This window comes from Sceloporus undulatus, chromosome 1, assembly GCF_019175285.1.
Source record: "Sceloporus undulatus isolate JIND9_A2432 ecotype Alabama chromosome 1, SceUnd_v1.1, whole genome shotgun sequence".
Classification (NCBI taxonomy): domain Eukaryota; kingdom Metazoa; phylum Chordata; class Lepidosauria; order Squamata; family Phrynosomatidae; genus Sceloporus; species Sceloporus undulatus.
Window position 1 is genome coordinate 318,931,725 of NC_056522.1, and position 13,458 is coordinate 318,945,182.

The 13,458-nt window shown below is 40.7% G+C and overlaps 1 protein-coding gene across 1 annotated transcript in view; it reads left to right on the forward strand.

Annotated features, from left to right (window-relative positions):
• Positions 1-939: 939 nt before the first annotated feature.
• SPTBN5 (spectrin beta, non-erythrocytic 5) overlaps positions 940-13,458 on the forward strand; it is a 163,205-nt gene continuing 150,686 nt past the window's right edge. Inside the window, exons 1-4 of the mRNA XM_042460065.1 lie at positions 940-1,155; positions 8,810-9,010; positions 9,893-10,060; positions 12,565-12,681. Of these exons, the coding sequence (XP_042315999.1) occupies positions 940-1,155; positions 8,810-9,010; positions 9,893-10,060; positions 12,565-12,681 (702 nt within the window). The remainder of the gene's footprint in view (positions 1,156-8,809; positions 9,011-9,892; positions 10,061-12,564; positions 12,682-13,458) is intronic.

The following is a 13,458-nucleotide window of genomic DNA, read 5'->3' on the forward strand; positions in this document are numbered from 1 at the left end:
AATAACAAAATTGCAGCCCTAGTAAATGTAGGTGTGGGGATATTTGGCCTGGCATCTTGGAAAGTCAGATGGAATATAAGGGGAATGAGGTGGCCGAGGCAGGAACGGGAGTGGCAATTGAGGCTGTATGGGGCAAAGGAAGATATGGCGATAGCAGAGTGAAATTTTGTTACAAAAGAAGACAGGATTGATGTTTGAAAGCGATTCCGCCTTCAGTTCACTCTGTTACCCAAGATAGGATGGGGAGCTTATCCACACCACAGAACCTTACCTTTGTAATGCCAGGTCAATTAAGAATAATACCCATATTATCTATGACCTCCTCATGGATGAGAATGCCGACCTGGCTTGTTTCACAGAAACCTGCCTGGGAGAAGATAGAGTCATCACTTGGAATCAAGCTCTCCCAGCTGGGTATGCTATCATGGAGTAGGTAAAGGAAAGTGGGCGGGGAGCGGAGTGGCCCTGGTTTACAGAGACAATCTCACCTTGACCAGGATACCTGTCCGGAAGATGGACCGCTTCAAGTGTATGTACCTATGCCTGAAGACCAGGGATAGTATAGGGAATCTGTTGATGTACCGTCCACCCTGTTGCTTAACAGACTCCCTATCTGAGCTAACACAGCTGGTCTCGGAGTCGCTGTTGGAGTCATCCAGACTCTTAGTCCTGGGCGACTTCAACATCCCACTTGAGACCAGTCTAACACGTGCAGCTCGAGAGTTCATGGAATCCATGACAACCATGGGCCTTTCCCAATTGGTCATTGGGCCCACACATTGTGCGGGTCATACTCTCAATGTGGTCTTTAGTACGGAGCAAGCATATCCATGGGCGGAGGTAGTTAATACCTCCTCATTGTCATGGACAAATCATTTCCTGGTCAGGGCAGAACTAAGAGCCACTATTTGTCCCACCAGGAGTGGAGGACCCATTAGAATGGTCCGCCTTCAAAAGCTAATGGAACCGATTGGATTCCAGAAAGCTCTAGAGGGTTTGATGGTTGATAATGCCAATGATTCTGTTGAAGCCTTGGTGAATATGTGGAACACCGATCTTACTAAGGCCATCAACACAATCGCTCCTGAGCGTCCTTTCCGACCCGCCTCAAATCAGAAGCCCTGGTATACCGGAGAGCTGAAGAATATGAAGCGGGTGGGACAACGACTAGAGCATGATTGGAGGAAATCTGGACTCTTACCTGACAGAACTCACCATAGGAAATTCCTTTTTTCTTATGGAGAGGCAATTAAAGCAGCAAAGAGATCCTCCTCGTCTGCTTGTATTGCGTCTGCAAAGTCTCGTCCGGCAGAGCTGTTTAGGGTGGTGAGGGAACTGACGATGATGCCATCTACCCAGAACCCTCTGCTTAACCGAACAACAGCCTGCTGCGATGCTTTCAACAACTACTTTGCAGACAAAATCTCTCAGATAAGAGCCCATTTGGACGCCAATGTTGAAGCAAAATCGACCAATGAGGTGTCCAGTAAACCCGTTTATGAGATTAAACTGGATCAGTTTGAGCTAGTGAGTACTGATGATGTGGACAAGATCCTTGGAAAGATAAAAAAGACAACATGCCCTCAGACATATCATCAATGTTTCCCTTGGGGAGGGTCATATACCATCCTCTTTGAAAGAAGCAATTGTTAGACCGCTCTTGAAAAAATCCTCCCTGGACAAGAAAAATTATAGGCCTGTTTCCCATCTGCCATTTTTGAGCAAGGTGATTGAGAGAGCAGGTGCTCTTCAGCTCCAAGCGGTCTTGGATGAAGCCGATTTTCTTGATCCATTTCAAATAGGCTTCAGGACCGGGTATGGGGTGGAGACTGCCATGGTAGCTTTAACTGATGACCTTCATCTAGCCATCGGCAGAGGGAGTGTGACCCTGTTGGTGCTGCTAGACCTCTCAGTGGCATTCAATACAGTAGACCATGATATCCTTCTGGACACCTGAGAGAATTAGGAATTGGAGGCACTGCATTGCAGTGATTCCGCTCCTTCCTCTCGGGTAGATTCCAGAGGGTGATATAAATAAAATAAAATAAAATAAATAAATAAAACTTTTATTTATATCCCACTTTTCTTTTACAAGACCATCAAAGCGGCTCACAACATATTAAAATCCACATTTACAAAATTATGTCCAAAAGTGATGCTCAGGGACAGTCACTCTTCAAAAACAGAGCTTAATTGTGGTCTCCCTCAAGGCACCATCCTGTCCCTGATGCTATTCAACATCTAAGGCGGGTTACAGACCGCCCGTTTGGGGTGGCGTGCACCCGCCCCTTTCCCCACTGTATCGGGGCCTCAGCTGCCAGACCGGCAGCCTCCGAGGCCCCAATCCACTGCTTTCCAGGCTGCGGGGAAGCGGCAAAAGGCCGCTTCCCCACAGCCTGGAAAGGGGTGTCCTTGGGGCTTCAAGCCCCAAGGACACCTAGCGACGGCGGGGAGGAGGAGAAAGGGGCTCCTCTGCGTCGCTGGCGCAGCTGTCTGAAGGCTGCGCCCAGCGACACAAACCCAGAAGGAGCTCCGAAACGGAGTTCCTTCCGGGGTCACGGAAAGGGCGCCCTAAGCGCCCTGGCGCAGCCCCAATACATCACAACCGCGCCGCCTTGTTTGGAGGCGGCGCGGTCGTGACGTAGTGATGGCAACGGCCATGTGGAACGGCCGCTACCATTTTCTACGCGCAGAGCGCGTACTAGGTTTGGGGGATGCGGAAGCACCGCCCCTTCCTAACCCTAATACTTGCTCATCGCGTACTTTATGGCGGTCTGTAACCCGCCTATATGAAGCCGCTGGGAGAAATCATCTGTGGATATGGGGCTGGGTGTTATCAGTATGCTGGTGACACCCAAATATATTTCTCCATGTCCCGGTCATCAGCGACAACAACAGATGGCATCTCTCCCCTCAACCAGTGTCTTCAGATAGTAATGGATTGGATGAGGGAAAACAAGCTCAAGTTGAATGCAGACAAAACGAAGGTACTTACGGTAGGGGCCCCCAAACCAAGTATTGGGTTGCAACCTCCAGTCCTAGAGGGACTCGCACTCTCCTTGAAGGACTGTGTTTGCAGTCTGGGGGTGCTTCTTGACCCATCGCTTTAGATGAGGAATCAGGTGAATGTGATGGTCAAGAGCGCCCATTATCAGCTTCGGCTGATACGCTAGTTGCGCCTTTTCATGGAACAGGGTGACCTCAAAACTAGTACATGTGCCGGTAACTTCAAGACTTGATTTTTGCAATGCGCTCTACATAGGGCTACCCTTGTGCCTAGTCCAGAAACTACAGTTGGTACAGAATATGGCAGCCAGGTTGGTCACAGGAACAGCAAGGAGTGACCATATAACACCAATATTGAAGTCACTCCACTGGCTGCCTATCAGTTTCCGGGCACAGTACAAGGTGTTGGTTATCACCTTTAAAGCCCTACATGTCTTGGGCCCAACCTATCTAAGAGATCGCCTGCTTCCATACAATCTGCCCTGTACACTCAGGTCCTCTGGGAGGAATTTATTACAACCCTTGAAGACCAGGTTGGCGGCAACCTCCCAGAGGACATTTTCGGCAGCCACTCCCAATTTGTGGAATGGCCTTCCGGATGAGATCCGTCAAATTACCAATCTAGAGAGCTTTTAAAAAGCCATTAAGATGGATCTCTTCCGGCAGGCCTTCCCGGAATAAAATACTCGGCCACGAATAAGACTTCCCATCTAGTGAACTCTGCCCATGATGATGATTATTTTTTGGATTAGTTGGTTTTTTAATGTGTAATTTTTAATCTTATACTGTTTAATCTTGTTTTAAAGGGGGTACTATGTATATACGGTTGTATTTCAACTTGTTGTATGCCGCTTTGATTGCTTGGCAAAAAGTGGGAAAGAAATAAAAATGTTATTATTATTTATTATTTATTGCCTGTGGTATTCACAACTACACACATTCCACCATCATCTTCTTTCACCGGTCTTACAGATTTTAGCACACTTCACCTATCTGCAAAGCATGTTGGACCCAGTACAATACTTGGACTAACTGACTTTTGTTGACAGAGAAAGTTTATTTCTCTCCCATTTTTAAATTTGCAGAACATTTGAATATTCAGAAATGGGATTTTCATGGTGGTGCATATGTAGACCTACTGCAAATTTCTCAGAAAGGGGAGAGGATAGAGAACACTGTCCAGGATGGATGATTCATTCATTCTAGATCTGGGTGACTATTTTAAGAAGAATATATGCAAGTTGGTGCAAGTTCAGAGAAGGGCAACAAGGATGATAAGAGGTATGGAGAACAAAAATATGGCCCCATGAATCTGAGGAAGTAGACTCAAGTCTACAAAAGCTCATGCTACAAACTTCTCTCTTTCAGTTAGTCTCAAAGGTGCTACAAGATCCCTTTGCATACTGATTTTTCAGACTAACATGACTATGTCCTTGAATTATATGAGCAATAGTTGAATGAACATTAATTAAATAATGGGATTGTTCTGCCTGGTGAAGAGAAGACATGAGTACACTCCTTAAATACCTCAAGGTCTGTCACACAGAGGAGGGTGCAAGCTTGTTCTCTTCTGTCCCAGAAGATAGGACCAGCTCTAATGATTTTATTTTACACGAGTGTAGATTTTCATTGAATATTAACAGAAATGTCTTGAAGAGCAGTTTGGCAATGGAACCGATTGCCTTGAGAGCTGGTGGAATCTCATTCTCTGGACATCTTCAAAAAGAGGCTGGAGAGCTACCTGTTGCGGATACTGGAGCTGAAACTCCTGCACTGAGCACAGGTTTGGACTGAATGGCCCATGGGGCCCCTCCCAACTCTATGATTGTATGATCCTTTGATATCTCTTACTAGTTGTGTCTGCTAGTGCTGTCATCCTTTCATCATCTTTGTGGAGGCAGAGAAAAATGTATATTTTTAACTGAAGGCAAGTAACAAGACATTTGTTTCACATCCAGATCCATTTAACAGCTTATAGCCCATGTGTGATAGAAATTGTCGCAAACTATCTACAACTAGCATTACACGGAAATTGATTAAAAGTTTTCAGCATCGATAATTTCCCTTTAAGGAATGAGTCATTATTATTAAGTTTATTATGGATCTATAAACACATCTACTGTAGTACAGGGTACAAAAGATCACTGATGATATCACTCCATCTCCCAGAAACTGAGAGGCAGCCATTTCTCCAAATATCAATCTGTTTTGAATAAAGTTGAAAGTTAGGGTGGCTTAGGGGAAATAGGGCTCTAATTTATGTTGCCCTGAAAGAACAATGAAACATTATTTATTCTTGTTTGACTGGGGCACTGTCTTCTCCCCCAGTGTATCAACCCTTGGTCATTCATACACAACCCAAGTTACATAACTATTTAACATGTCAGTGATGCAGCAGCCTGGAGAGTGGGCAATCCTGTTTTGTTAGAGGTTATATCCAGTTGCTATGTGAGTTTTGGCATCACTGTTATGAATCTAAAGAGCTGGTATGATGCAGTTGAGTGTTTAATTTGGCTAAGACTTACATTTCAGTTTAGACCATAGATATTCAAAGCAGTGGGTTGTGGGCCAGTGGTGCTACTCAGGCCATTGGCTGCTGGCCTGCAGCAAGTCTCCTGAAAAGAAAGATATAGTTGTAGTCAGCAATTGTGGCAGCTGATTGCTCATGCCAGCCTTTTAGTTGGAATAGATGTTGGTAGTCAGTCACAGCCAAAAGCTCAGTACAGTCATCCCTCCTTATCCACAGATTTTTTATCCATGGATTCAACCATGCATGGCTTGAAAATATTCCAGAAATATATAAATTCAAAAAAGCTAGCCTCAGTTTTGCAGTACTCCATTGCATCTATTGGAATATGGGCATGCACAGATTTTGGTATACATGGATGGTCTTGGAATCAAACATCAGCAGATACCAAGGGCCCCACTATACTGTAAAATAGCTCAAAAATCCATCTTTTTAAAATTCCAGCTTTTGGCATTTCAAAAAACAAAAACGTATTCTATTTGAATGACTTTTGTCATTTACAACTTTGTACTATGAGTCTCGTGGTGTTTGGAGCTTCCCATTTCAGTTTGATGTAGGTGATGTATATCTTCTTTATTATGGTACTTGCCAGCATGGTTCTTGCCTATTATAGCGTATCAGCTTTTGAATGAATGTAGATATGTCATGCTGGTAAGAACCTTTAACCCCAATATTCTTATGAACTTTTTCCTTCCTGTTCAGGTGTGGAGTCAGTACATAGATTATAAATACTTTCTTGCTACTGCAGCATTCAAAGTTCACTCTGAGCATAAGCCCATAACTCTGGATCAAAAGCATTTCCACTGCTGTGGATTGTTGCCTTTTGAATTTAAAAGGGCATTTTTTACAAGACTGGGTAAGTTCAGATTTTCTAGGATGCCTTTGTTTTGAAAAGTTATTTTGCCTCCTCCTCCCTGGCCACTACTTAACATGGGAAATTAGGTTGGGTCCTACTAGTCTTTCTGCCACCTAGACAGGCTTATGCCATTAAAAATTGAGGGGGGTCCAACCAGTTACATGCTGGCTATATATTTTATTACTGAAATTTTAGGTAATGGTTTTAGTCAAGATTTTATTATTCATCTGTATTCTAAGAAAGCTAATTTACTGTGTCGTGAATGACTTGACAACCATGTTAAAAGGAAAATCTTTACCTTTACCTTATACTTTGATTACCTTTTTTGACAGAAAGACTGGGTATAAATTAATTCAGTAAATATATATGGGGCAAATAGGGGTATAGTGCTAATTATTCTCTGTACTGATAAAGGTGAAATATACATTTTAAATATTGGATGCTGTCCTTGCATGAGAAACGTTCTTACCAGTGAGAAGCAGGATTCTTTGGAAAGAAATGGATATAGCATACTATTGTGTGTTACTGAATGTGCAAGAAAGTTGGCTTTTTTCCATTGATAAAGGGGATGTGAACCATTGATAGTTGAGTGGAGATCATGGCTGGTTTTAGTGGTTTTGGGTCACTACATGCATGAAGAAAGAAAAACACAAGAAAAATTCATGTTGATTAGATTTACTTCAAGATGACAGTTCAGACCAGCAGCAAGATTCAGAGAAGCCAATATATTGTTTTGGAATACTGAATAATTAATAATAACCAAGAATTTAAGATACTTGAAAATACGTGAAGGTGTGATATATATATGGCTCAGAAGCTTGAGCCAGAAACTGGCCAATTTATTGAAAATGCAGCCAAATTGGAAGGAGGCAAGAAATCTCATAGAAATTATGATAATATATGTGGGCAGGATAAGAAGTGGTACAGAAATGGATAAAATGACAGGGAAACACACAACAGAAAAGAAGCAAAAGCTGTGCAAAAAAATAAGATCACATTGTTTAAACTGTTTGCAAAAATTGCTGATTTTTACAAAAGAAATGGGATTTGTTGCAATCATTACATGTCCTTGTGTGCATCGTATGAATAGTTTTTCCAAATGTGAATTCAGTAGCAACAAATCCTGAAAATTACAGCGTGTTTAGATCCACCTAGTCAACACCTAAGTCCCACTGATTTAATGGACCCATTCTAGAGGCTACTGACAATTAGATTTAGGGCTAGGCCATTGTTTTTAAATGCATTAGGAGACCTTCATATCAGGTCTGATTTGAGTTTACCCACTACATTCTCTAAATCAGTGGTTCCTAACCTGTGGTCTGCAAACTATCAGGGGGCTACCATGACAGAGTAAGTCTGTAAAGACTTGAAGGCTGCTCAGTCCACCTCTTCCCTGCAGCAGAGTGGCCACATGACAGGCTCCAAGACAAAGGCTGGCTAGATGGGCCTATGTGTTGCCATTCAGTATTCATTCAGCATGTTGCAGCTCCAAATTGAGAGAAAAGTCTTCCCTCCCTCTCCCGCACTTCTGAGGGATGGTGTAATTATTAATGATTCACTGTTCAGATAACGATAATGATAATGATAGGATTTGAGTTATGTCTTGGGAGCCCACAGCAACAAAAGATATTTAAAAGGGGTTCCCAGTAAAGAAAAGGTTAAGAATCACTACCCTAAAAGAACAGATCTGTCCTTGAGATCCTTCAAGGTCCTATATTTTGTGTACAACACAATTCCAACACAAGCTATTCAACATTCGTCATTCAGTGAAAGAGACGGAAAAGATCAACGTAAAGCATGTTTTACCATGGCCATTATTCTTGCTGCTATTTAAAAATCACAATTTCTTTTTAGCTCTTTATTATTTATTTCTCATGTTTCCACTGGTTTAAAGCTTGGTTGTTGAAGCTTATTCACTCTTTCATCCTTTCAAAACATATTCAACAATATAGTTGTTTGTTGTTATTGTTTTGTGCCTTCAAGTTTTTTCCAACTTATAGTGATGCTAAGGTGAACTTATCATGCAGTTTTCTTGGCATGATTTGTTCAGAGAAGGTTTGCTATTACCTTCCCCTAAACCTGAGAGCATGTGACCTGCCCAAGGTCACCCAGTGGATTTCATGGTCAAGCAGGGATTTGAACCCTGGTCTCTAGAGTCTTAGGCCAACATTCAAACTATGATACCACACTGGCTGTCACCTTTAGTTGACTGCCACCAGCTTAATCATAATCAATAAGCAGTAGCTATCACCAACTCTTTTATTAGCAGTAAGCAAGATACTGAATGTGTACAATCTGTTATGTCTACATTAGCAATAGCAATAGCATTTACATTTCTAAGTGAAAGGAAAGAATGTGTGCCATTAGATTTGAGGAAAAGTTTTTCTTGAATGTACTGGCATATTTTTCTCGATTTCAAGAGCACAGGAGAACTGGAAACACGTTGGGATAGGTGGTGTATGGTTACTTCTGAAGGTGTCATGTTTAAAGGATCTCCCTTTCAGGTTACCATGGAAGAAGAATATGTAGAAGGCCAGTTCAAAAAACTGCAAGAGCAACGTATGGCTATGCAGAAGAAAACATTCACCAACTGGATCAACAATGTTTTCTACAAACATGCTGTAAGTATTTTCCTCACAACCTTTAGGAATGAGCAGCTCTGTTAATTCCATATGACTCCCCATCCCATGTTAGTTCCATGCAGATTTTTAATAGAAAACATCTATTTGTATTTTTCATATGCATCCCTTTCAGCATTCCACATGAAAGGTTCTTAAAAATAAATAAACAGAGCATATTCCTCACTACTCCAAATGTGACCAATTTAAATTTTAAACACTTAATTAGTGGAGTCAGCATCTCCACTGCAAGTCCCCTAAAATTTGAGAAAGACTGTTTACTCTTGTTAATTTTGAAGCATAACATCAAACATAGTATTTTTAATTTCTGATACTTCTGAAGTTGCTTCATTCAGTATAGCTGCATAATAAGCAATGGATGGACAAAGCAGTACTGATGCATTTTAGTGTGAATTTATATAGTATTTGCATTTTAATATTTTCTAAGTGCAGTTTCATGCAACAGATGGAGCATTGCAATGCAAACAGAATTTTCTTCAAACACTATGTTTTTCCATAGAATCCTTCCACTATTTAGATGTGAAGTCCTGAAGTTGTGTGTGTGTGTCACTCAACTACCATTCCTTTGGTGCTTTATTACGAAACTATTTAAAACCTGTTTTGTCTGAGTTGCCAAGTTATGTTTTAATTTCAGCTTCCTTTATTGCTGCCCTCAATATATGTTGGATTACAGCTTCGATCAACCCCAGCCAGGATTCTCAAAGATTTGGAGGAGAATCTTGTCTAGGCTGTTTTAAATTCGGTTCAGAGAAGTTTCCAAACACCAGATTTAGCCCAAGATATTTAGTTGGTCCGGGTGTGACATCTGTTAAAAGTCAATAGCCATGGCTTTTTATCTTTAGTTTTGAACGTTTAATTTTGCAGGTGAACCATAGGATTCAAGATCTCTACACTGAACTGAAGGATGGCATTCATTTCTTACAGCTGCTAGAGCTGCTGTCTGCTGAGAAACTACCCAAGCCAAACAAGGGCAAGATGAGGGTTCATTTTCTGGAGAACAACAGCAAAGCCATCCAGTTCCTCAAATCCAAGGTGGGAAATATTTCTGGAGCGGATAGGGTGGGATGATATAAAGTTCCAGAACAGTGTGGTAATGCAGCAATGAGGTGGTTATTCATTCTGGCTTTATTGATTTTAGTTAATTTATTAAAATATTAATATGCTGCAGTATATATCACAAGTTCTCAGGACAGTTTACGAGTAAAATTAACATAAACAATTAACAACATAAATGATGGATAATGGAGCAAAACAGGGAATTAAAAAAAATCTGCATGTGCATTATTGACTACAGCAAAGCCTTTGACTGCATAGACCATGGGAAGCTATGGAATGCTCTCAGAGAAATGAGAGTGCCACTACTTTTGATTGTCCTGATGTGTAACCTCTGCTCAGGACAAGAGGCTGGTGTTGAAATTGAATATGGAGAAACACGACGGTTTCCAATTGGAAAAGGGATCAGGCAAGGCTGCATACTATCTCCCCACTTATTCAACCTATATAATGGGCCCTTGGTTTCTCCTGGGGTTTGGTTCCAAGAGTCCTTGTGGATACCAAAATCCATGGATGCTGGAGACCCATTATATACAATGGCATAGTTAAATGGTATCCCTTATATAAAATAGTAAAACCGAGGTTTGCTTTTTGGAAATTATATATATATATATATATATATATATATATATATATATATATAATATAAACATACATACATATATACACAAACACATTATTCATGCAATACTCATACAGACAAAAACAGAAATGATACTACGAACATATCACTAAAACATGACTTCCAAGTGTAATAGTTATTCCATATAAATGTTTTACAAATTGACTTTGAATGTTCACAAAATATATAAATTGTGAGTAGGTATATTAAAGATAGAATTCTTCTTTTTTTATGTTAAGATAGCACAGACCATTTATAAGGAAATATTTAGAATAACAAAATTAGGGCAGATAGAGTAAATGAATATTTTGTGAATATTCAAAGTCAATTTGGAATTTATATATTTTTAGAATATTTTTAAGCCATGGATAGTTGAATCCAAGGATATAAATATCTGTGGATAAGGAGGGCTGGCTGAATGTAGCAAACATTATATACAGAGCAAGGGTAGACTCAGAGGCAGGAGAAGTGAAGATCAGAGGAAAAACTTTAACCATCTAAGATAACGCAGATGACACAGTACTGAAGAATGAAATTGGCATGGTAGGTTTGATGTTGAATATTAAGGAAACAAAAATAAAGACCATGGAGGATTTACAAGAATTCATTCTAGATAATGAGAAAATTGAAATAATTAAAGAGTTACCATAATTTGGATCCAACATTGATCAGAATGGAGATTGCAATCAAGACATTAGGAAAAGGGTAGGATTCGGATGAGCAGCTATGAAAGAACAGGACAAGGCCCTAAAATTTAAAGATGTAACATGGAACACTAAAGTGAGGCTTGTCCAAGCAACTGTATTCCCCATCACCATGTATGGATGTGAAAGCTGGACAAAGAAAGCAGACAGAAAGAAAATCAACTCATTTGAGATGCAGTGCTGGAGAAGAGTGGTCAGAATACTGTGGATGGCCAAGAGGACAAGCAAATGATTCCTTGAACAGATCAAGGAGATTATCCCATTACAACAACAAAAAAGGCGACTTAGCCCTGCCATTTTCAAGTCGATTACAGGATGCAGTCAGGTATTATTGCAGGGAAAATGCCACTGATTCTGCTGCCTGACTGCATCCCGCATAAAACCTGGCTACAAGCCGCGCTCAGCTGGCCAATTTGCAAAGTTGGGAAGCTACCAACTTTGCATATTGGCCAGGTGAGTGCGGTTTGTAGCTAGGTTTTATGCAGGATGCAGTTGGGTGGCGGCATTAGTGGCATTTTCACTGTGATAGTACCTGACTGAATCCTGTAATCGACTTGAAAGCAGCAAAGGTAAGTCGCCTTTTTTGTTTTTTGTAACGGGATAATCTCCCAAGCCTGAACTCTCCCTGGAAGCCAGGATGCCACTATAGTTCATGACATAATCATTCTATCATTCACCCCTTTTGTGCCTTCCAAATTGCTACAATTCAGCTTAATTTGTTGTTACATTCCTTCAAGTAGTTTCAAAGTTATGGTGACCCTATGTCGACCCTATTACAGGATTTTTTTGGGCAAGATTTCTTCAGAGTGGGTTTGGCTTTGCCTTTCTCTGACGTTGAAAGAGTATGACTTGCCCAAGGTCACCCAGTGAACTTCAGTATCTGAACAGGGGTTTGAATTATGGTTTCCCAGATTCCTAGTCAAACTCAAACCACTAAACTACATTGGATCTCTCATCTCAAACTACAATATGTAAAAATGATGGCAAGTTGAAGGCAGGATATTGGTTTTAAAATATTAGAATTTATCTGCTCACACATTGTTTCACCACATACTCTTGAACTACACGCACTGCTTTATTTGTTAACTTCGGTGAATCCTATCAATAAAATAATAGTGAGATAAATCTCTGAAAGACATCTTTTATCCATTCAGCAGGTACATGTGAAGTTCATTGGCCCTGAAAACATTGTAGATGGAGACGGAACCCTTATCCTGGGATTAATATGGATAATTATTCTCAGGTTTCAAATTGAATTTATCCATCTTGATAAGGTAAAATGGCACTTTTATCCTTGTTGCTTCTGATGTTTAAGCATCTGTCTTCATGCATTGGCTAAAAACTTTTGCTCCCAGCCTTATGACAACAATTGACTCTAATTGATGCTGAACTGTATCTCCCAGCAGCCCTGGCAGTATAACATGTTGTGAGGAATGTAGACAGTTGTAGTTTATCAACATCTGGCGCCCTTTCACAATACACAGTTATAGCACTATGATTCGACTTTAAGTGCCATGGCAGCATCCTATGGAATCCTGGGATATGCAGTTTAAGGAGGGAAATTTTGAATTTACAGCCAGAGCACTCTAGTGCCTCATCACAGTGCAATCTCAGGATTTCTTAGGATACTACCATGGCAGTTAAAGTAGAATCATAGCGCTATATCTGTGTAGTGTGACATACCACCCAATATTCCACAGAGAAGATCAGTGACATGGGTGGCCAAGCAACATTAAAATGTGGTCAGGTTGGCAAAAGTTATTAATGAGGAAGAACACACAACCTCAGAGAGGTTGCTGTAATTTGCTTTTGCCTAAACCTACAGAGAAGGAAAAATTCTTCCTTTTCCTGTCTCTCTGCTGCAGCCTCTCCTAGATTGTGTGTTCTTCCTCAATAACTTTTGCTATCTTGACCATACTCTGATGTTGTTTGGTCACACATGTTCTGATTTCATCTGTAAAAAGTTGGCAGATATGATAACCACAGAGGAGCAAGCAGACAAAACTTCTCTGGTTGCCATTGTTTCTCTGATTCTGGCTGACATTTATTTA